General features: G+C 52.6%; 6 protein-coding genes across 6 annotated transcripts; 4 read left to right on the forward strand and 2 right to left on the reverse strand.

Moving 5' to 3' along the window:
- Positions 1 to 395: 395 nt before the first annotated feature.
- On the reverse strand, positions 396 to 1,958 carry N7482_002355 (O-acetylhomoserine aminocarboxypropyltransferase/cysteine synthase family protein; the record flags this gene model as incomplete). Its single annotated transcript, XM_056684480.1, has 4 exons — positions 396 to 597; positions 656 to 1,224; positions 1,334 to 1,832; positions 1,909 to 1,958. 4 exons carry the CDS (start codon positions 1,956 to 1,958, stop codon positions 396 to 398), a joined length of 1,320 nt encoding a protein of 439 aa, XP_056548086.1.
- A 2,262-nt stretch (positions 1,959 to 4,220) lies between these two features.
- N7482_002356 (MARVEL domain-containing protein) lies at positions 4,221 to 4,879 on the forward strand (the record flags this gene model as incomplete). The annotated part of the gene is made up of 3 exons (XM_056684481.1): positions 4,221 to 4,299; positions 4,368 to 4,653; positions 4,771 to 4,879. 3 exons carry the CDS (start codon positions 4,221 to 4,223, stop codon positions 4,877 to 4,879), a joined length of 474 nt encoding a protein of 157 aa, XP_056548087.1.
- A 1,940-nt stretch (positions 4,880 to 6,819) lies between these two features.
- On the forward strand, positions 6,820 to 8,576 carry N7482_002357 (putative arginine transporter; the record flags this gene model as incomplete). The annotated part of the gene is made up of 2 exons (XM_056684482.1): positions 6,820 to 7,009; positions 7,087 to 8,576. 2 exons carry the CDS (start codon positions 6,820 to 6,822, stop codon positions 8,574 to 8,576), a joined length of 1,680 nt encoding a protein of 559 aa, XP_056548088.1.
- A 708-nt stretch (positions 8,577 to 9,284) lies between these two features.
- N7482_002358 (putative AMP-binding enzyme) lies at positions 9,285 to 11,645 on the forward strand (the record flags this gene model as incomplete). Its single annotated transcript, XM_056684483.1, has 4 exons — positions 9,285 to 9,455; positions 9,541 to 9,796; positions 9,865 to 11,455; positions 11,540 to 11,645. 4 exons carry the CDS (start codon positions 9,285 to 9,287, stop codon positions 11,643 to 11,645), a joined length of 2,124 nt encoding a protein of 707 aa, XP_056548089.1.
- Positions 11,646 to 15,948: 4,303 nt separating this feature from the next.
- N7482_002359 (uncharacterized protein) lies at positions 15,949 to 19,136 on the forward strand (the record flags this gene model as incomplete). Its single annotated transcript, XM_056684484.1, has 3 exons — positions 15,949 to 15,955; positions 16,880 to 17,503; positions 17,575 to 19,136. 3 exons carry the CDS (start codon positions 15,949 to 15,951, stop codon positions 19,134 to 19,136), a joined length of 2,193 nt encoding a protein of 730 aa, XP_056548090.1.
- Positions 19,137 to 19,557: 421 nt separating this feature from the next.
- Positions 19,558 to 19,968, reverse strand: N7482_002360 (putative quinol monooxygenase; the record flags this gene model as incomplete). The annotated part of the gene is made up of 2 exons (XM_056684485.1): positions 19,558 to 19,847; positions 19,947 to 19,968. The coding sequence occupies 2 exons, from the start codon at positions 19,966 to 19,968 to the stop codon at positions 19,558 to 19,560; spliced, it is 312 nt and encodes a 103-aa protein (XP_056548091.1).
- Positions 19,969 to 20,658: the final 690 nt, after the last annotated feature.

A 20,658-nucleotide genomic window follows, 5' to 3' on the forward strand; every position in this document is an offset into this window, starting at 1 on the left:
TAGTCTCTTTGCCTATTGATCTTGGTTGCTGTGTGTCTTACATCGCTCTAACTTGTATCTTGCCTCTTACTCGCTTGCTCCTCTCGGGGATAGACGATCAAATAAAAAATTTGCCCCCACGGGCCACTGCACCAGATTGTTCTTGTAGCTCCTGATACAGTCACTGTCAGTTCTCTAGATCGGGGTGTAATCGTAATCAATTGCTATCGTAGTCCCGTCATGCCGTTATAATGGGTTAAATAGGTTAGGTTTCCTGCAGTCTGAGCCACCCGGGCGACTTCCTTCTGGTAATCCCACATCAATAAAATACTAGATCTAAGCCTAGCCAACTCTCTGTACAAATACGCTCCAACGTAATCCGTACTCCATAATCCCAAAGGGAACATTCCCCCCCCCTAAGCAGTGCGGTCCGGCACAGCAGCCTTCGACGCGCGGAATGACTGCTCAAAGTCGGCAATAATATCGTCGATGTGCTCAGTGCCAACTGAGATGCGAATGCCATCCTCAGTGACGCCGGAGTCGGCACGCTCCTGCTCCGTGAGCTGCTCATGGGTGGTGGACCAGGGGTGGATAGCCAAAGTCTTGGAGTCGCCGACGCTGCGAGAGAAGCATCAGTAAAAAGCATTCCAAAGGTGCCCTATTAATGAAAACATACTTGGCTAGGTTCGAAATCAGCTTAAATCCATCAACCACCTGGCTCCCAGCCGCCGCACCACCCTTAATCCCAACCGACAAAACACCACCAAAGCCACGGGTCAGATACTTCTTCGCAGTCGCATGCGACGGATGATCCTCCAGACCGGGATACGAAACCCACGAAACATGTTCATTCGTCTGCAACCACTTCGCCAGCGCAAGGGCATTCGTGGCATGGCGCTCGCAGCGCAGACTCAGCGTCTCCAAGCCCAGAATCAACTGCTGCGCCGCGAACGGATTCAACGCGGCACCCAGGTCCCGTAGAATCTCGACCCGCACGCGGATCGCGTAGGCGATTGAGCCGAAGGTCTCCCAGAACTTCAGGCCGTGGTAGCCCTCGGAGGGCTCGACGAATTGGGGGAAGCGGGCGCTGTGTTTGCCCCAGTCGAACTTGCCGCTGTCGATTACCACGCCGCCAATGGTGGTCCCGTGGCCGCCGATCCACTTCGTGGCGCTATGGACGACGATGTCGGCGCCATGGTCGATGGGGCGGGCGAAGTAGCCGCCCGCACCGAAGGTGTTGTCGACCTAATCGAGAGAGGTCAGTTAGCAGTGAACATGCCTGCCAGCCCGGCTCAGGTGGCATAACAGAATAGCACAGCCCAAGCCAGCCACCAATAGAAGAGGAGTGACCAACCACCAGTGGCACACCCTTCTCGTGCGCAACCTTTGCAATGGCTTCGAAGTCCGGCACGTTATAGCGGGGGTTACCGATAGTCTCGACATAAACAGCCTTAGTGCGATCATCAATAGCAGCGGCGATATCAGCCGGGTCGTCGCCATTAACAAACTTCGTATTGATGCCAAGGCGCGGGAACAGCACCTTGAACTGGTTGTAAGTACCGCCGTACAAGTTGCTCGTGGAAACGATGTTGTCGCCCGCATGCGCAAGCGCAGAAATGGCCATGAACTGGGCGGCCTGGCCGGAGGCGGCGGCCACAGCGGCGACGCCGCCTTCCAAGGCGGCAATACGCTTCTCGAAAACGTCGACGGTGGGGTTCATGATGCGGCTATAGATGTTGCCGAACTCCTTGAGGCCGAAGAGCCTCGCACCATGGGCGGAGTCATTGAAGGTGTACGAAGTCGTCGCGTAGATGGGGACGGCGCGGGAATTGGTGGCGGAGTCGGGCTCGTGGCTGCGGGGGGTATCTTGTCAATTCGATGTCCTGAGTTTGGTTCAACTTAGAGAAAAAAGAAACAGGGTCCTCTCACCCCGCGTGAAGCTGGAGGGTCTCAAAGTGGAGATTCTGTTGCTCGGCCATAGTGGAGATGCGGGGAACCGATGTTCGGAGCTTCGAAAAACTGGGGTGCTGCGGCAAAATATTTCAACGGCGAGAGCAGCCAGCGCAGTTAGTCTTCAAGGTGTTACAATCCAGGGGAGAGAATAGGGGAGAGTAGTCTGAATAAAAGGGAAAGGTGTTTAGAGGGGAAGGAACGACGACGGCGGGGGACTCGATGGCGTGATTGCGGTTCATTCAGTGTGTTTGCCGGGACTGGTCCTGAACCGGCCAGTCTCATGCCTCATTTGGTCTCTTTTGTTCTCCCGGATGATGCTCCACTTTCCTTTTTTGTCCGTCCCTCTTCAGTGGTTGCTGTCGTGCTGTTGCTGCTGCGTTGCTGCCAGACCCCGCAGGTTGGTCTCACAGGTCATATGCATGTCGTCTATAGACACACCGCCCGATCTAACGACTGGGTATGCGGAATCATCATTCGGCCTCGCCTTTCAATACTAGTGGTACTTTTAATCTTTCCTGGTCGAGGAGCGTAGATCGGAAACATGTGGGCTAGACGGGACAGCATCGTGCGCGCCGGAGATGCAGGAACATCATTAAGGCGGGGAAGAAATGAAGTCTAGCTGCAGATTCTCGAGGCCCTCCGTCGCAGCCGCGAACCTGAAACTCCCTCTTGTTGACCTCTTCTGTTCCGCGGGGCATCAAAAATATTCTTCACGACGAGCGGAGCAGGTGTCTAGATGTCGCATACATCAACGATGGCGGGAAGGGGGGGGGGAGTATATCAATGTCAGAGGGATTGCTTGTGAAGACGAGCCAGCCAAGACGGTGCTGTAAGTCTTTTCCCGCTCGCTTCAAGCATTTTCACGTAATTATGTCACATTTTTATCCTGATCAATGATGATACAGGCTTCCCGCTAAGCAGTGCAGTCGCATCCCCTCGCATATTAAGAGATTGCAGTATAATTCCATTATTTGTACCAGGTCTCTCCCCACTCCCTTTTTTTACTTCTACAAGTATGGCGCTGCTGTTCGGACGAACTGCACGTACGCCGCAGACTCGAAGCAGCATATGCAGAAGTTGGTAGAGAATACCATCCACGAAAGAAAGCAGAAAGTCCCGACTGCCAAGCAGGGTTCCTCTGCAGAAATGCCCGCTTTGGAGATGGAGCGCGTGGCTACGGTGCAATCGGTCTCAGAGCCGTATGAAGATGGTCGTCAATGTTACCATTGTTCTTTGGCGTCAAAGTATCGGTTTGGATTCAGTGAGGGAAATCGAATACCGTATATGTTCCTAGAGACTCTCCGGCATCATCCTTCAAGGGCCTTGCACAATGGACATCATATAGATTCTGGAGGAGGGTACATTTTAGAGGGGGTCAATCTATCGGCTCAGCCACAGCGTCATCAATAAATTTGCATTCGTCGCCTCCGACTTAAGGCACCAACTTTGTAACTTTTGTAACTTTTAACTTTACCCCACCGAACCGGTAAACAATGGAAAACAACCACCTCTCAATATTCAGTCAGGGGCCGATCCGGGAGAGATCTGGTCTAGTGTCCTTTCAACTATTCACTAAATGGCGATAATCAAATCCACACGCTGGCTCTTGTGATGTGCTCTGATCCTTGGCCACTGGCGACGCTGAAAGACCTCGCGATCGGCGAGCGCCTAACCGGCTTTTCCCTTGCTGGAGTTTAGGCAGCGTCGCCAAGCTCTGGTCATGACGAGTTGTTGGGCGAGGCATCGGTAAGGTAAAGATGTACCACAAGTATAGGCAGCAGGGAAAGTCAAAAATAGATCTGCTCAGGGAGTGTGATTCTGGGGGTGTTCCTTTTCTTTTTATAAGCTCTCCGTTGGTACTTCCTATTGTACCTGCACCTCACCATCTTCTTCCAAGGACCTGAAGAAAAATCTTGACTTGGTTGCTTCCCCACGCCGATCGAATCCAAACCAATCAGCTTGCACTGCAGATTTATCCTAGAACGGTAAAGAGACCCTGTCCAACCCCATGTCAGCCCTACCAGTCCCCTTTCAGCCCGCGGAGCACCTGACAGGCATGCCAAGATGTCACCGATGACGCCGGCGCGACGCCGGTGGCTGGCCAATTTTTGATTGCGTTATATACCTTGTTCTGCACATCCTTTGTGTTTCACCCGCAACGTCTTCCATTTTTGCCCTGCTATCTTCCAGCGACTCACGCAAGTAGTGTTGAACAGCCCCCCTAAGCTGACCCAAATCGAGCCTCCCCTCCCACCGACCACTCACCTACCACTTATCTACCACCTACGATGGCTATGCCCTGGATCTACGCCGTGCGCATCGCGCAGATTCTCTTCGGCTTGATTGTGGTCGCTTTGACCGCCTATGGTATGAGGCCCGAACCTCAAACACCCAATCCCCGGAATACAAAGGGGTACATACTAACCCGCCTCTAGTCATCAGCACCTTCAACTACTGGTGGAGCTTCTCCAGCACGGTCGACTTCCTCCTCTTCTTGGGCTGCTGGACAACCTTCGTCGCAACACCTTACCTTCTCGCAGCACCGATCTACTTCCCGCGGCTGGCGCACCGATTCGTGATACCCGCCGTGGAGGTGATTACGATGATCTTCTGGTTTGCAGGCTTCATCGCAATCGGCGCCGAGCTGCCCTCCCCGGCGTATTGTACCTGGAGCGCGTGCCGGGCACTGCAGGCCGTGACGGTCTTTGGCTCGTTTGAGTGGTACGTGACATCAGGATCGTTTTGTTTGGTGGAGCAGGATCAATATGGGTTCGCGTTGTACGATCGGATGCGAGGTCGAGGTTGAAGTTGAGCTGACATGTTTTCTTGGGACTATAGGGTTCTGTTCGCGGTGACGACCTACTTCGCCATCATGGACTTGATGCACCACCATCGCAGTGGAGAGAGTGCGCAGAAAACGCAGCATAATGCGCATCTAGGCGTATAAGGGGGTCGCCAGATGTCTCGGGTGTTGAGCGGGCGTGGCAAGGAACTTGATTCTTTCATTCTTTCATGATTTCATTTTGGGGATGGCTGTTTGGTCAGGGGGCTGCCCATCATGCAGCGCAGCGTGCTTGTTCCCATGATACCCCCTTGCGTTTCCTTTTCTGATGGCATGAGCTACAATGTGACAATGGCTATGGCCACGTGTTTGAGCAATGCGCTGGTTTATTCTGTTGGTTTTGATGTACTCTGTATCGATAATACTTTTGTGCTGGGCGGAAGGCCCTGGTTCTGGTCGTCACTGCGAATGATTATATCCGTTTGACGATGTTCAAGGCGAGCAAAGTAGACAAACCAAAGCCTCTGCGAGGGCCTTGAGCAGTCCAATCTCACATTCACAATATGTCTTCCCCTTAGTTCCTATGCTGGTGATAGTTGCCGTAACATCGTCATCCCATCCCCTCACCAGGGAGACAACATGAAGGACTAGGTCTAAGCAGCCCGGGCCACAATTTTGCATTATGTAAGAAGAAGTGGAGTCATGGGATTAGGTGAATTAAGAGAAAAGCCTGAAACATGGAAGGGCTGATGAAATGATGGAGGTCAGAGTAAGTTAGTTAGTTATGACTATTAGTAGTTATATAATGGCATGATGAGATTACAGGTCGGCTCAGCCCAATTTTTATCGGCGCTCATCCATAAGTTTTTCCGTCCCCACATGACCTGAGCCGACCCTCTTTCCAAAATTACCCTCCCACACACCCTTACGCATTATAAGCAACTACAGTAAATAGTTTGAATATTTCGAAAACATCGTGCGAACGAGGGATATCTGCTACACTAAGCCTGTCTAGGTAATAAAAATAAAAATGGATTGAGGGGATGCTTTTGCTTATCGGTCTTATCATCACGTTATGGGCTTAGCCGAGCCGAAAATGGCCTGAGCCGACCTGTAGTCAGCCACATTAGTTGGGATGGGCCGAGTTCTTATCGGCTCTGTTATCAATCGGGTCTGTACACTATGTGCTTATGTAACGATACATCCGAACGGAAACGGCCGGACGACACGCTTGCAGACGGTTTCGTCAAGTGCGTAGTATGTCTAAAGTTTGAAGTGGGTCATGCGTAGGTGGTGTAGTCGTGTGGTTCACAGATGATAAGCAACAGATAGATGGCGATTGGTGAATATGCAACCCATCCAGCCGCAATTCCCTTCTGTTTGATCAGGACTTGAGGGCTAGCGGCCGCTAAATTATTTTAAAGCGCCGTTCAGCGGGTGGCGCTCCTTCCGTGCAGAGTCACACCGTGCGAGCATTAGCTTATTCATCCTTCGAGTCTGACCCCACGCCCGCAATGGCCACGACGGGGCCTGCAATCTCGAGTGATAGGCGATAGGGAAGATCGATAGTTAGTAGTCATCGTCAACAGTCATACTCTCGAGTAATGGCCTGCAGAAGCTTCTCCCGTGGTCGCCACCAAAGAGAAAGTTTTGGTTGGAGCGGTACGGCCCACAGGGCAGGGAAAAGCCGATGAAGCCCGGTAGCATCGAACTTTTCACCCGCTGAGCAGGAAAAATCTGCTGAGAAGCAAAGAAGGAAAAAATAGAGCATTGAGTCCGGACAGTTCATAGCCCTGCTGGTGGAGGGCTTATTTTCCCAAGATCGTGCCTCTTGCTCCTCTCCTCTTCCCTTCGTTTCTTTTACCTAACACATTGCTCTCCGCCGATCTGAACGGAGCATAGGGTTTGACAGCGTCAAGTGTTGCTCCACCCGTAGAAAAAAAAAAGCCATCGGAGGCAGCCGTAGCTCTTTCGAGGGTGGAGATCCGCTGTGCATCTGTCTCTTGTCTGTTCGTTTTCGCTCTCTTCTTTCTCTCATATCGCCTTTCCCCCTCTATCTCCTCTCCCCCATCTTCGCCTCTTGACTCTGCTATCCTCAATTAGTGATGGCCTCGGACGCTTGGTCTGGGAAGGGAAAGATGGAGGCTGAGGGCCCCATCATGCAGGTCCAGCCCGAATACGTGGTCAACAACTACGATGTCGACTACGAGAAGCATGGCGCGGGCCGCGAGTCCAACCCGCTACCGGATCTGAAGCGCAAGCTGAAGAGCAGGCACTTGCAGATGATCGCCATTGGTGAGTTGTGTCACGCTTCGGCTTCTCCAGAGCTCCCCCGCAGAGTTTTCCCGTTCTTACCTGCAATTGTCGCTCAGGTGGTACCATCGGCACCGGTCTATTCATTGGTAGCGGCACCGCCCTCGCCCATGCAGGGCCCGTCGGTGCGCTCATCGCCTATATCTTCGTCGGCACCATCGTCTACTCGGTCATGACGGCGCTGGGCGAGATCGCAACCTACATCCCGATCCCCGGATCGTTCACCTCGTATGCGGCCCGTCTGATCGACCCCAGCCTGGGATTCTCAATGGGCTGGATCTATTGGTTCTCATGGGCGTCGACCTTTGCGCTCGAGCTCACGGCCTCCGGTCTGATCATCCAGTTCTGGGACGCGAGTATCTCGATTGCGATCTTCATTGGCATTTTCTGGGTGATGATCATCGCCTTTAACATGATGCCTGTCGGCTTCTATGGTGAAATGGAGTTCTGGTTCTCTAGTATCAAGGTTCTCGCCGTCATCGGCTTCATGATCTTCGCCATCTGCATGAACGCCGGCGTGGGCCAGGAAGGGTACATCGGCTTCCGGTACTGGAAGCACCCGGGCCCCTTCGTGCCTTATCTGGTTAATGGCGACGATTCGCTTGCGAAGTTTGTCGGTTTCTGGTCATGTCTGATTCAGGCCGGCTTCTCCTACCAAGGTACGGAGCTGGTTGGTATCGCCGCCGGTGAGACCGAGAACCCGCGCAAGACCGTCCCCGCGGCCATCCGCAAGACCTTCTTCCGTATTGTCTTCTTCTTTATCCTGACCGTCTTCTTCATCGGCATCGTGGTGCCTTCCAACGACCCAACGCTGCTGTCGGGGAGCGGTGCGAGCGCTAGTAACGGTAATTCCTCGCCCTTCGTGATTGCAGCCCGCCGCGCGGGCGTGAACGCCCTGCCGGATATCATCAACGCAGTCCTTCTCACCGTGGTGCTCTCGGCCGCCAACTCAAACGTCTACAGTGGCAGTCGTATTATCGTCGGTCTGGCGCAGGAAGGCTTCGCGCCGCGCTTCTTCAAGCGCACCACGAAGGGCGGTGTGCCGTACTACGCGGTCGGCTTTACCGCGCTGTTCGGCCTGCTCGGTTTCCTGAACGTGTCGAGCTCCGGCTCGACCGTGTTCACCTGGTTGCTCCAGATCTCCGGCGTGGCCGGCTTCATCACCTGGTCTTCGCTGAACGCGTGCCACCTGGCCTTCCAGCGGGCGCTCAAGGCGCGCAACATCTCGCGCGACGTGCTGCCATACAAGGCGATCTGGCAGCCGTGGCTCTCGTGGTACGGGCTGTTTTTCAACTGCCTGATTATCCTCACGCAGGGCTTTACGGCGTTCATCGGCGGCTTCAATAAGAAGAATTTCTTCATCAACTACCTGAGCCTGATCCTGTTCGTGGTGCTGTACGCCGGCCATAAGATCATCTTCCGCCCCGCATTTGTCAAGCCAATCGAGGCCGACCTGGACACGGGCCGAACGTCGCCCGAGAGCGATAATTGGGAAACGACCGAGCCGACGACGTGGTACGGCAAGGCATGGCGCTGGTTTACTGGTTGATTCATATATTTCTGGTAGCTTTGGGTTGGGCTCGTGGGTTTTCACCGCTTTCTCTGTTGATTATTTTCCCCTTTGATTTCGTGGCATATTGGCATTAGGCATGGCGTTGGTTTTATGTGCTGTGTACAGTACCTCTACTCATCATCTAACTACCTAGACAGAACGATGGTTTATATGCATTATTATATGATTCCCGGCAAGATAGTGATCACACCTCCGCGCTGGCATCAAAAGTCTCTGTGCACGCGCAAGATTACCATGTGAAACGGGCGAGGGCGGATGACATCGGCATGAACCTTCCCTCTCCGCGCTTCCGGGGTTTGCGCCCCCCCACTAGCGGCAGTACTTGACTTAACTACGGGGTCCCCACCGCACCGCAAGTACCGCCAGCCGAGCCGAGGTAGTTTCCCAACTGATCCACTCCTACCCTCGTGGGTGATGGAGGTTTGACCGAAAATGGTCGTCCACTCCGGATTTTCCCTTCCCTCCTCCGTACTCCAGACCCCCTTCTTTTCTCACCCCACACTTTCTTCCCTTCGCTACTCTCCAGGACTCATTCGCTTTGGGAGGGCTCCTCTTCTTCGTTCCTTTGCATCTTGCTTCATTGACTCTGTGAAATCCACTTGGTATGTGTCACATCGCGACCGCAGATTGGCGACGTCATCCGAACTCACATGTGCTAACGTTCCAACTGTACAGATAGACGCCATGTTTTCCTCACAACCCGCTCACCTCGCTAAGGCGGAGGAGCTGAAGCAGGCGCCCCCAAAGGGCACGCCTTACTCCGTGGCCATCCCCGGCACCGAGCAGCCAGGCCGCAGCCGCGTATACCGGGCATGGAATGCACAGAAGGAGCTGCTGACCACACTGGATCCCGAGGTAAGTAGGAGGAGATCTTGTGTGGGCGAGAATGGGAATGAGAGTGGAATGAGGTTGCTAATGCGAAGCGAATTCACAATCCTAGGTCCTGACCGCGCATGACATGTTCGAGTCCACGGCCAACCGCCAACCCAAGAACCACTGCCTCGGCTGGCGCCCCTTCAACCCGGCTACCAAGGCCTTCGATGCTTATCAGTGGATGACATATGAGACGGTCCAAAAGCGCCGCGCCGCTTTTGGTGCTGGTCTGGTGGAGCTTCACCACAAGCATGAATGCCACCGCCCCGGCCAGTACGGCATCGGTCTCTGGTGTCAGAACCGCCCGGAGTGGCAGATCACCGGTAAGTGTCTAGATGGGATCTCACATTTAGAGGTTCATGCAGAAGCTAACAGTATGGCTGCTTGTTAGATTTGGCTTGCATGTCCCAGGGTCTCTACTCTGTCTCCATTTATGATGTTCTTGCCCCGGACGCCACCGAATATATTATTAACCATGCGGAGCTGAACTGCGTCGTGACCTCCCTCCCCCACATCCCTACTCTCCTGAAGCTCAAGCATACCCTACCCAATTTGAAGATGATTGTCAGCCTGGATCCCCTCGAGGCTGGTGAGCAGGAAGGTCACTCCAAGCGTGCTCTGCTGGAGTCGATCGCTGCCGGCCAGGACGTCGCGCTCTATACTCTTGATCAGGTCGAGGCTCTGGGAGAGGCTTCGAAGCGCGGATACAACCCCCCTTCGCCTTCGGACATTGTCACTATCAACTACACCTCCGGCACCACCGGCCCTCCTAAGGGTGTCGTTCTGTCCCACAAGAACGCTGTGGCTGCCACCTCTGCCGGTCTAGCCACCGTTGGTCAGGCTCGGGGCGACACTACCTGCTCCTATCTTCCTTTGGCCCACATCTACGCCCGCCTCGCCGAGCATACTGCCTTCTGGGGTGGCGCTCGGATTGGCTATTTCCACGGCAACATCGTGGAGCTGGTCGATGATCTGAAGCTGCTGAAGCCGACTGGCTTCATGTCCGTGCCCCGTCTGTACAGTCGCTTCGGCACTGCCGTGCGGGCAGCCACCGTGGAGGCCCCCGGTTTCAAGGGCGCCCTGTCACGACACATCGTTGCCGCTAAAACGGCCAACCTGAACAACCCAGACCCCTCCCAGGCCACCATCAAGCACGCCATCTACGACCGTATCTGGGCCAAGAAGGTGGCGGCCGCGCTTGGCTTAGAGCGCGCCCGGTACATGGTCTCCGGCTCGGCTCCCCTGGATCCAACTCTGCACGGCTTCCTGCGGATCGCCACGGGCACCGACGTCGTCCAGGGCTACGGCCTGACCGAGTCGTACGCCTGCGGTACAGCGCAGTCAACTTACGATCTGACCACAGGCAACTGCGGCCAGCTCGCGCCCTGCGTGGAGGCCTGCCTCGCTTCCCTGCCCGACATGGAGTACTCCGTTGACGACAAGCCCTACCCACGGGGCGAGCTTCTCCTGCGCGGCAACAACATGTTCAACGAGTACTTCAAAAACCCAGAAGAAACCGCCAAAGCCATAACAGAGGACGGCTGGTTCCGCACCGGCGATGTCTGCCAAATCGACGAGAAAGGCCGCTTCATCATCATCGACCGGCGCAAGAACGTTCTCAAGCTCGCGCAGGGCGAGTACATCTCGCCCGAGCGGCTGGAAGGTGTGATCTTGACTGAGCTGGGCTACCTCGGCCAGGCTTACGTGCACGGCGATAGCATGCAGACGTTCCTGGTAGCCATCTTCGGCGTGGCGCCCGACTTGTTCGCGCCCTTTGCGAGCAAGGTGCTTGGCCGGACAATTGCATCGACAGACTTGGCCGCGATCAAGGGTGCGCTGTCGGATGAGAAGGTCCGGCAGGCTGTGCTGCGTGATCTTGACCGCGTCGCGAAGAAGCATCGTCTGGCGGGATACGAGCGTGTGCGCAACTGCTCGCTGAAGTTGGAGCCGTTCACGGTCGAGAATAACTTGTTAACCCCGACGTAAGTTGAATCTTCACATTTACGTTTCCCCTCGGTTATTTCATACCTTTTTTACTCTTACTAACGACCTTGTTTTCTTTCTAGTCTCAAGCTCAAGCGACCCCCCGTCGTGAAGGTCTACCGCGCGCTCCTAGACCAGCTGTACGCACAGGCGCTGGAAGCGGAATCTGCGCCGCGGGCCAAGCTGTAGAGTAGTGCACCCGCACCACATCAACTATATTGCTATCCACCAGTTACATTGTCCCTTCCTTTCCACATTGTGGCTGGTGACTGGTGGTCAGTGGCATCCAATCCATCTTCTATTTTCATTCTTATCACCTTGTCATTTGCCCGGCTGCCTGTCCTTTTCTTGCCTGGCCTTTTCTTGCCTGGCCTTGTCTTGCCTGTCCTTGCGTTTGGTCGTGATCTGTACATAGGCGTCTGCATTGGGTCTGCGTCTAGTCTGGGGTGAGGCTAGGGACCGTTCTTCATTGTAATATATTGAGCTGAGGCTTTGTTGATTGATTTGACTTGTTCGTGTTTGTGTTTTGTAGTCCGTAAAGCAACGAGGACCGGACAGACCTATGAAGTCCTGTCGAGGTAGATTAGCTTGCCTCCAGGTAGTCACTTACGAAACGACCATGAACCTATGAACGCTAACAGCTGAGGAAGCGAGGGGCCGGAGTATGCGTGGCCCTGAATCGCTTTGAATCGGGCATGAATCCGATAGCACGATAATCGGAAGGACTCTGTGCCATTATGCAGAAGAAACACAGCCTTATCCCGGAAAAGCATAGTACAAGCATATGCAAAAGATTAAGCCACCTACTTATTTAGTACATCGTCAATAAGCCGGATACTTCTTCTAATCCTACGCGTATTTTGTGAGGGTATGTTGAAAACAATCAGCAGCGCCTAGCACGGATATTCAACTACTGTTCGAGTATTCCAGCTTATTCATAACGAAATAATGCTCCCCCTGGGCCTCACTCAAAATATGGCGTAGCATCGTAGTTTATGTGAATATGCGACACATCACAAATGCGACATCTATCATGATCTTAATCAAGCGCGGATATTAGTTCATTCTCGGATAATTAGATCACCGGGCATAAGCGCACCATATGATGAAGAAGAAAACATCTCCGCCACTGGTCAAGCCAAGAAAGGAGAAAATAGAATGGGAAAAGAAAGAGGAAAAGAACGGGATCGCTCCTTGCCTTGTTGGCGCTCCACTAATGAATGAACCTTTCTCTCCCTATCTCTACCTTCTCTCTCCATCACCTTGATGTTGCCCTCTTCCCGCTTTGGGCCACTCACTCTCATTGGCCCAACCCGCCAAGAGCCCTGTTCTTGAACCCGTCAAAACAGAAGAAGGGGGAAAAAAAAAAAGAATCGAAGCAGCGACTGTGATTTGAACACAGGACCTAGGACAGACAACTTAAATCACAAGGTGATCGGAACTGCAAATCCTCGCGCTAAACCCCTGCGCCACCGCTGCTTCTTCATGCTGGAAATTCAAGTTAAGGTTTTATTACTTAAGCAAATATAAGATGAACAGGGTAGGACCATACAAGGCGGGATGAGAATACTTTGAATCAATCAGCACTCGACAGCTACCCTATTACTGACCCTATCTACAAGCAATTATTGGTACAGATGCGTTGTCTGTCTGACTAGACCAGTTGAGCATTGCTATATCACTTCCATGCTTAAATAATTGATACAAAGGAGACTCAGCCTGACGCAAATACAGGAAACTGTGTCAGAAAAGCCTCAAGCATCGATCGGGTTCAAGGGCCTCCACCAATCGTGATGTGTCCATATTATTTCCATATCTAGATATTGTTACTCACCTCTGGATTTTCTCTTGTGATCTTTCAAGCCTCCACCACTTCGTTCTGGGTTAGTCAAGGTCGCTAGTATTGTTGTTGCTAAATGTTACTACGGAGCCGGCCGGAAGAACAAGGTGCATTCAACGAAACAACTAAAGCGAAGAAGGAAGGAATTATGGGGGATAATCCGCTATTATGTAGAGAGCTCCCATGCAAACGGGCCCAATCAGGTTAGTTAGGTCAGTTGCTTCCTTCAGTCACGCCTCCCTCAGGTTGTCTCTAGGTCCATCGACTTCTCATGCGTCATGGCTAAACCTATCCTAGACTTTTTGGTCGCTATAGTTTTGGCGCTTACGGCGAGTATCCAGGTATTGTCTCTAGTACGACGGTCACCTCCTACACTAGACATTTACAATGTGTTGGTTTGCTTCTAATCCAATGAAGCTATGTAAACAAGGCATTGGGGTGGGTAATGGTGACCTTGGACTCTTAAGTAGCCATTTATTGCTCCGCGCTTGTGATCTGTAGAGATGGGGTATATTCTACTAGCACCAAGTTTTTAATATCTGAAAGCAGCGGTGGCGCAGGGGTTTAGCGCGAGGATTTGCAGTTCGATCACCTTGTGATTTAAGTTGTCTGTCCTAGGTCCTGTGTTCAAATCACAGTCGCTGCTTTTTTTTTCGAGACATTATTTCCATCTGTAAAGCCAATAGTCATCAGTCAGTGGTGCTACTTCTCTCTCAGTCATACATACATGAACAGCTTGTTTCCACTGTTAGTGATTTTTTTTAAAATCATTGTTAAAATAATAATATTGGCAGTAATATTATCTAGGTGGGATTTTCGTCTATTTCTGTGGCCGATGAATAAAGGAGAGTTTTGCTGGGTTTCATCGTCAGTTCAGCGGACTTGGATATAAGTAGTTGATTGGTAGTAAGAGCTTAAGGATAATATACTACAAGCTGATGTTGTGTCCATATTTGGTCAATTAGTAGGTGTGTGTGTTGCGTTCTGTTAGGCTGTAAGTAGGTGGTCGGGCCAGACTGCGGGAGCGAAGTGTTTGCGGGTACACAAAAAAAAATATGGAAGTATGATAAGAGTGAGATTCGAACTCACGCCCCGTAAACGAGATCAGGATTTTATGCTAAGGTTGACCTTAACCTGACGCCTTAGACCAACTCGGCCATCTTACCATCGGTTGAGATGGATACAGTTGAAAGCTTATTTGACCCTCTGGTAGAGCTGAAAGGTGACGTGGAATCAGTTAGTACCTAGCTCCGCCAGTTACATTGAACGGAAGCTGTGGTTTGAGGAATCAAATTAGAGGAGAGTGTGGTTTTTACCTAGCCTGAGAAATACGGGCTATGTCAGCAGTAGCCAATGGGTTTTGTGCAGGTGCAGGCGGACGGGGTTGGATCGAGATATATGTTGCGCGGGCGGCAGCCGAAATGGTCGCAGGTGTAAGTGATTTTCGAAATCAACTTCTCTAATACACCGCCGGGACTCACTTCCAGGGTCCTAGTGTAGATGGATTTTCGAGTGAGCCGCGTTAGATCGAGATGTTGGGTAAAAATGCGCGGGATATGCTTAATACATAAGTACGTAAATTCGAACTTCCGCGGAATCCCATAGAAAACCATACCGAATCTCTGTAAATCGTGCGGCTACCTCCGAGTTCCTGGATGATCTGCTAGGTGACTTCTACGAGCTGGAAACAAGAGTGATCTTTCACATACATCTTCGAGCCGTTGCATATCATCCTTAAGCACAAAGAGCGGGGAATGCCAGAGCTGAGCGCTCGCGCTACTAGCAGAATCCATCATCTCGAGGGAGCTTTTGAGCTCGGCATTCCCCTCCGGCGTAGCAAATTAACCACGTGGCTGTTGACGATAAGTTGGACGTCTTGGGTAAGTGTAGTTATGAGCTTTTCGACTTTATTTCATTTTCCAAGTCTTCGAATGACTTCTGCGTATCGTTCCTCCAACGTAATTCTTACCTTGCCAGGTAAAACAATCTCGAATATTCCTCTCGATCTTCGAGCCTCTTCATCACAGGCATCAAGGAACTTCCCTAAAGCCTCGCAGACATAGAAGGGTGTAGAGTCTTTGCCGGTTCTAGGTCGTTCTCGCGTCTCTGGAGGATATAGATGATAATGAGGCATATAGGAGGGAACTGATTGTAGAGATACCGCTGATCACTTCTAGACTCGGCATCTCGAGGTGATATGGTGAAAGCCTTTTTGTATGGAGTTGAGTAGAGATCCCACAGAGGATGTGATATAACAGACAGAGCAAGAGTAGTTAAAGGGGAGAGCAGAAGAGTAGGAGTCGAGCCTCACCATGTATAAAGCCTATTACGCACCTTCCCCTGTAGAATACCCTAGAGCCAATACTACACGTGTCGACAATATATCAATCGGATGTGGCAAGCGCGTAGCTTGCTTTAGTTTCCCTTTACACAAACCCTGGAAACACCAATTATGTAGTATCAATATCATGTGTCCATTGGCTAAGCCGATTTTGAGAATGAATGTAAACCCAGCAGGATCTCAAAGGTGAAAGACCCCCCTCCCCCCTCAGAATACACCTGAACGACAGTTATCAGTAAAAGTCCAGAGGAAGCAGACCGCAAGATCCTGCCCTTAGCCAGAGGTATTAAAGATATCTACATCACCACAAGATGCACCGTACGAAGAGCAAAACCTAGAAAAAGTACAAGATGATACCGACTCGAAGTTCGCAAAGATCAAAAATTTAACCTAAAGCTAAATGCAACCAAGCCCTCATTTGAAAGAAACAAGGCATGATGTGTCTAGACAGCAAAAAGTAAGGGAAAAAAATATATTGCGATGACAAGAGTGGGATTCGAACCCACGCCCCTTTCGAGACACGGAAGTTTGGATCAGGTAAACCTGAACCGTGCGCCATAGACCAACTCGGCCATCTTGCCTTGCTTGTGGTAAATTGCGAGGTTTTTGAATAAATGAGGTAGATATGTACTTCAATATGTTGTTATCTCGCAAAGTAGAATAATCTCACTATTACACTAGTCCGGAAGGATAGGATCACTTCCAAGCATAGTAAGCCGGCATGGAACCCAACTGAGAGTCAAAACCAAACCAATCCCAATACATGTGGAGCGCGTCAACTGTCAACCAGTAGCCTTTTGTCAATCAAGCATCATGAAAAATGCGTACTCCACCACCCCCGCCCAAGGAGGGGTGCTTGTATACACGACTACAGTGGATCTGCAGACGAAAGCTATCGCTATTTACTTGATTCAAGGACGTCTAACTAATTCATTGTATATGGGACGTCCAATACGGGTAATATTGCCTGGTTAGTCCGTAGTCTGTAAACCAAGCCTCCGTATCTTTGCCAGAGGCAGTAGGATGTCTATCGAACCATGGTCACTGACCAAGCTTAGTTCCGTACCCCGTGATGTGATAGCTTACATACGCAACATGAATGACACCCCGCGATAGCCCGGAGTTATTGATCAACCTACCCTCTGCAACCCCTCAAATGTCTCGACCATGCGACCGGTTCCCGACTTGCCAGCATTCTCCCGCAAACCCTGCGCGGACCCTTCGTGCTCCCCCCTTCGCTAGATCCCCGCACCGCCGCCCCTGCAACCTTCTTCCTATCCCGCAGTCCGCATGCCTCCGATACAGAGCGCAGCCCCTCCCCAGATGCATCTGAAGACGCCAAAGAAAGCATGTACGGCGTGCATAGTCTAGCGGACACTCTGTCCCGCTCAGAACTTACCGCTCGCTCGCCACGTGGATTTTTTGCAGATAGCCAACATACACGAAGCTTATCGCAGGAGTCTGATGATATGGAAGACGCACAGTGTTCACGACGTCGGTCCACAATAAAGCCTCCTCAGTCTGATGATACTCGAGATTCATCCCTGCGGCCGCCTCCCCTTGATGCGGCTTCTCGCCCGCTGACCCCGCTCCACCCCGAAGAACCATCTTCGCTGCCGAGTAGCCCGAAATCCATTTCCAACCAGTCTCTCCGACCACTGGATGATATCTCGATCACAGATGAAACCAATAGCCAAACGATCGGGTCAGGCGACGAGGATGAGAGACTGCGGGCCTCACCGCGTCTGGGGCTCGCAGGGGCGTCACAGTTTATCATGCCGAGCATCAGGATGCCTAGTCGACGACCATTTACAGAGCGGGGCAAGGCCATGGGTAGATTCAAAGTCCTCGTAGCCGGAGCACCAGGTACGTTGCTCATTGCGCAAGTATTTATGCCTCGGAGATGTCTGTCCGCTGACATAGAAACCAACCCCCAGGCTCTGGCAAAACATCGTGCATTAAATCCCTCGTCCAGACGTGTGAAGACATCGTGCATGTTGATTCCCTGGACTCGCCCTCAGTGACCGCACTAGAGCGGCGCCGGTCCTCGCGACCCCACTCCCGGTACAACCCCACTCTCGGGATGCCCACCGCTATCACCGAGATCTACGCTAGCACCAAGCCGTACCCTTCGTGGTGGTCGGACCTGGAAGATTCGCGTGTGTTCCGACGCCGGAAGAGCATTGGCGAGATCGTGCTGGAGCGGAACTTGTGTTTCGTGGATACACCTGCTACTTCGCTGAGTCGTGCGGGGCAGACTGATTCCGTTGTGCAGTACATGCGGCAGCAGTTGCATCGTGCGACTGCTGCGGTTGCTGGTTCGGGCGTGGATTTTCAAAATTTGCTTGCTGGTAATGGTGGATCCCAGGTAGATGCAGTTTTGTATTTGATATCCCTTGGTAAGTGGATCCTTGTCCACTACAGGGTTCAGCCGCTAACGACAACAGACACGCTGTCGATGGACGTGGAGTGCATCCGCAAGCTCTGCGAGCTAAGCAATGTTATTCCAGTTGTGGCCAAGGCAGACACACTCTCCACCGAGCAGATTGTCACTATCAAAGAACAATTCCACCAGAAGGCCCGAGATGCCGGAATCAAGCCTTTCATGTTCGGCGACTCGCTCACCGGAGACCTAGACGACCGGGACCCGCAACCACCCTACGCAGTGTCCTCCAAGAAAACCACCGACCTGGAAGTAATGGACGCCAGCACCCTCATGAGCCCAGACTACGAACAGCCTCTCGTCCCATCCGAACTGGACACCTTGGTACTGAAACTATTTGATCGGGATAATCTCGCCTGGCTGCGCCACTCAGCCGCTAAGAAGCTCGCTCAACGGCGCGGCGACTTCCCCGCCGTACCGCCATCGCCTGGCCCGCTTCCCAACGCACTGTCCGGTGCTACCCCAGCCGGCGTGGGATGGCGCGCTGCCTCCGGGATGTCCATGAACTCGTCTATCTCCTCTCTCGGCGAGTCACCATCCACGTATGCAATGGCGCGACTCACAGACTACACACGGCACGAAGAGCACATGGCGCAGGTGCGACTCGCGCAGTGGGCGACGGACCTGCAACGCAGCCTGCAAAATGAACGGGAGCGGTACGCGGCGATGGCGCGCGGAGACCGCGCCGTCTGGCTGACGGAGCGACTTAGCGAGTGCGTCATCGACGGCTCACTGGTGCCCATCTCGCAGACGCCCGGGTTCTGCGGGCTTCACATTCCGAGCACCGAGAAGAGTGGCAGCGGGCCGAATGCCGTGCGGGCTTGCAGTGATAACGGGAAGAAGTACCGCGTTGCTGGTCTGAGTGCGCATGATCCGCTCGGCGTGGTTGGGTGGATCGACGATATCGGGCGGCGTGGCTGGGTTATTGTCCAGATTGTCGGGAGTGTCGGGGTGGTGGGCGGGCTGGCGCTGTGGTTAGCGAGGTCGTGGGGACTACCGACGCGGAGTCTGCCGGATCTGCATCTAGACTACTTGTACGGGGGTGTGGAGCGGTGACTTCCTCCTCTCTTTTCCGGGATGGCGTTCCAACGCCATGGATGGGCATGAGGGAAATGAGTCTCCCGCACCGACCCTGATTTGAGGATGAAGATTGATGGAAGAAAAGCGTGCTGGCGGGCTGGAGCGTATTCTTTCTGGTGGTCATCTCCGCAGTTCCTTATCCCCTGGTATTCGCTGCTGGTGTTGGTGCTGGTGTTTCTAGTGTTTGGGCGTTTGGGTGTTTGGGCGTTTGATTGCACTTCTCTCTGCTCTCCCAGAGGAGGGAATGATAGGGCTAGACCGCATAGCCACCAGAATATAAATCAAACTTCAAAAACATCGCATAAGTCTTTCATCGGCAATATATCTATATCATGATATCATAGCCAGCATCTTGACCGCTGTCTTGGATATCCAGCCCGCTTTTATATATACACCGTCAATTCGTCTCAGCAGGATCCAATTCCTCAAAGCGGCGCAAATCCATTTCCTTCTCCAGCAGCGGGATCACATAGGGATCAAAGGTCTTCCAGTAGGGGTTGTTCAGGTGGTACTGCTGCGAGGACTCGTGCAGGTAGCGCTCGACAATGGTGAAGTCCTGCCTGTCGTGGACGGACTGCATCACGAACCAGGACAAGGTCTCTTTGTCTTGGGAGTAAACGACCGAGGCCTCGAGGAGCTTTGCGTGCAGCTTGGAGATCGACTCTTCGTCTGGCTTTGCGCGAAGGTCTAAGGGGGTTGTGTGGTGGTTAGTGGACAGGTTCCCAAGATAGTGGAAATAAAGTGAGGGTGAGGGTGAGGGAAGCGTCACGGGCCAGAGTCACGTACGAACGACGATTGTGTAGACCATTTTGAATTGTGATCTTGTGCCTAGATTTGTGATCTGAGAGTTGAGCTTTGTTAGGCTAGGTTGGTTGGGAGGGGGGGTCGGTGTGTAGCTGCAGGCGGGTAGGTTGCCCCTCCGCGGGGTATGCGAGGGCAGAGCTTTATCGCCTACACAGCACGCCCGCGCTCGTCCCCTGGGCCCGCAAGTATCTCGGTGAGGCCGAGGTGGAGCAGGCAAATCGCCGAGAATGGTCCCGAGGTGAAGCCGACCGTACGATTTGTGGATCTCGTCGGGGGTCTTTCATGATGGGTGGCCCACTCCTTTGGGGGAGGGCACTGGCGCAGGGTATGAAATACAAAGGTGTGTGTTATTGTGGATACAGATCGGGAACAGCAGTTACAACCAAAAAGCTACTGTAGATAGGCCTCTAGTCTCCTTCTCTATCTAGCTTGAAGATTGCTAACGGGGAAGAAACAACGAAGCAGTGATCTAAAACCATGATTGGCGTCGGATTATCGGGAAGAGTGTAGATTTGCTATCGTATAAGGATATTAGAAGGTACTCACTGAGGGCTTCGCGTTCTCATCCCAACGCCAAAATTGTACACAGATCTCGGCTACATGATGTGGAGAAGCGGTGCTTCTATCAATGGTAAATTCAAGCATAGAACAGAGCAATGGCATTCAAATCTCATCCTAACTTCAAGCGACGGAC

Source organism: Penicillium canariense, assembly GCF_028826845.1.
Source record: "Penicillium canariense strain IBT 26290 chromosome Unknown utg000001l_segment0_segment0, whole genome shotgun sequence".
Lineage (NCBI taxonomy): Eukaryota > Fungi > Ascomycota > Eurotiomycetes > Eurotiales > Aspergillaceae > Penicillium > Penicillium canariense.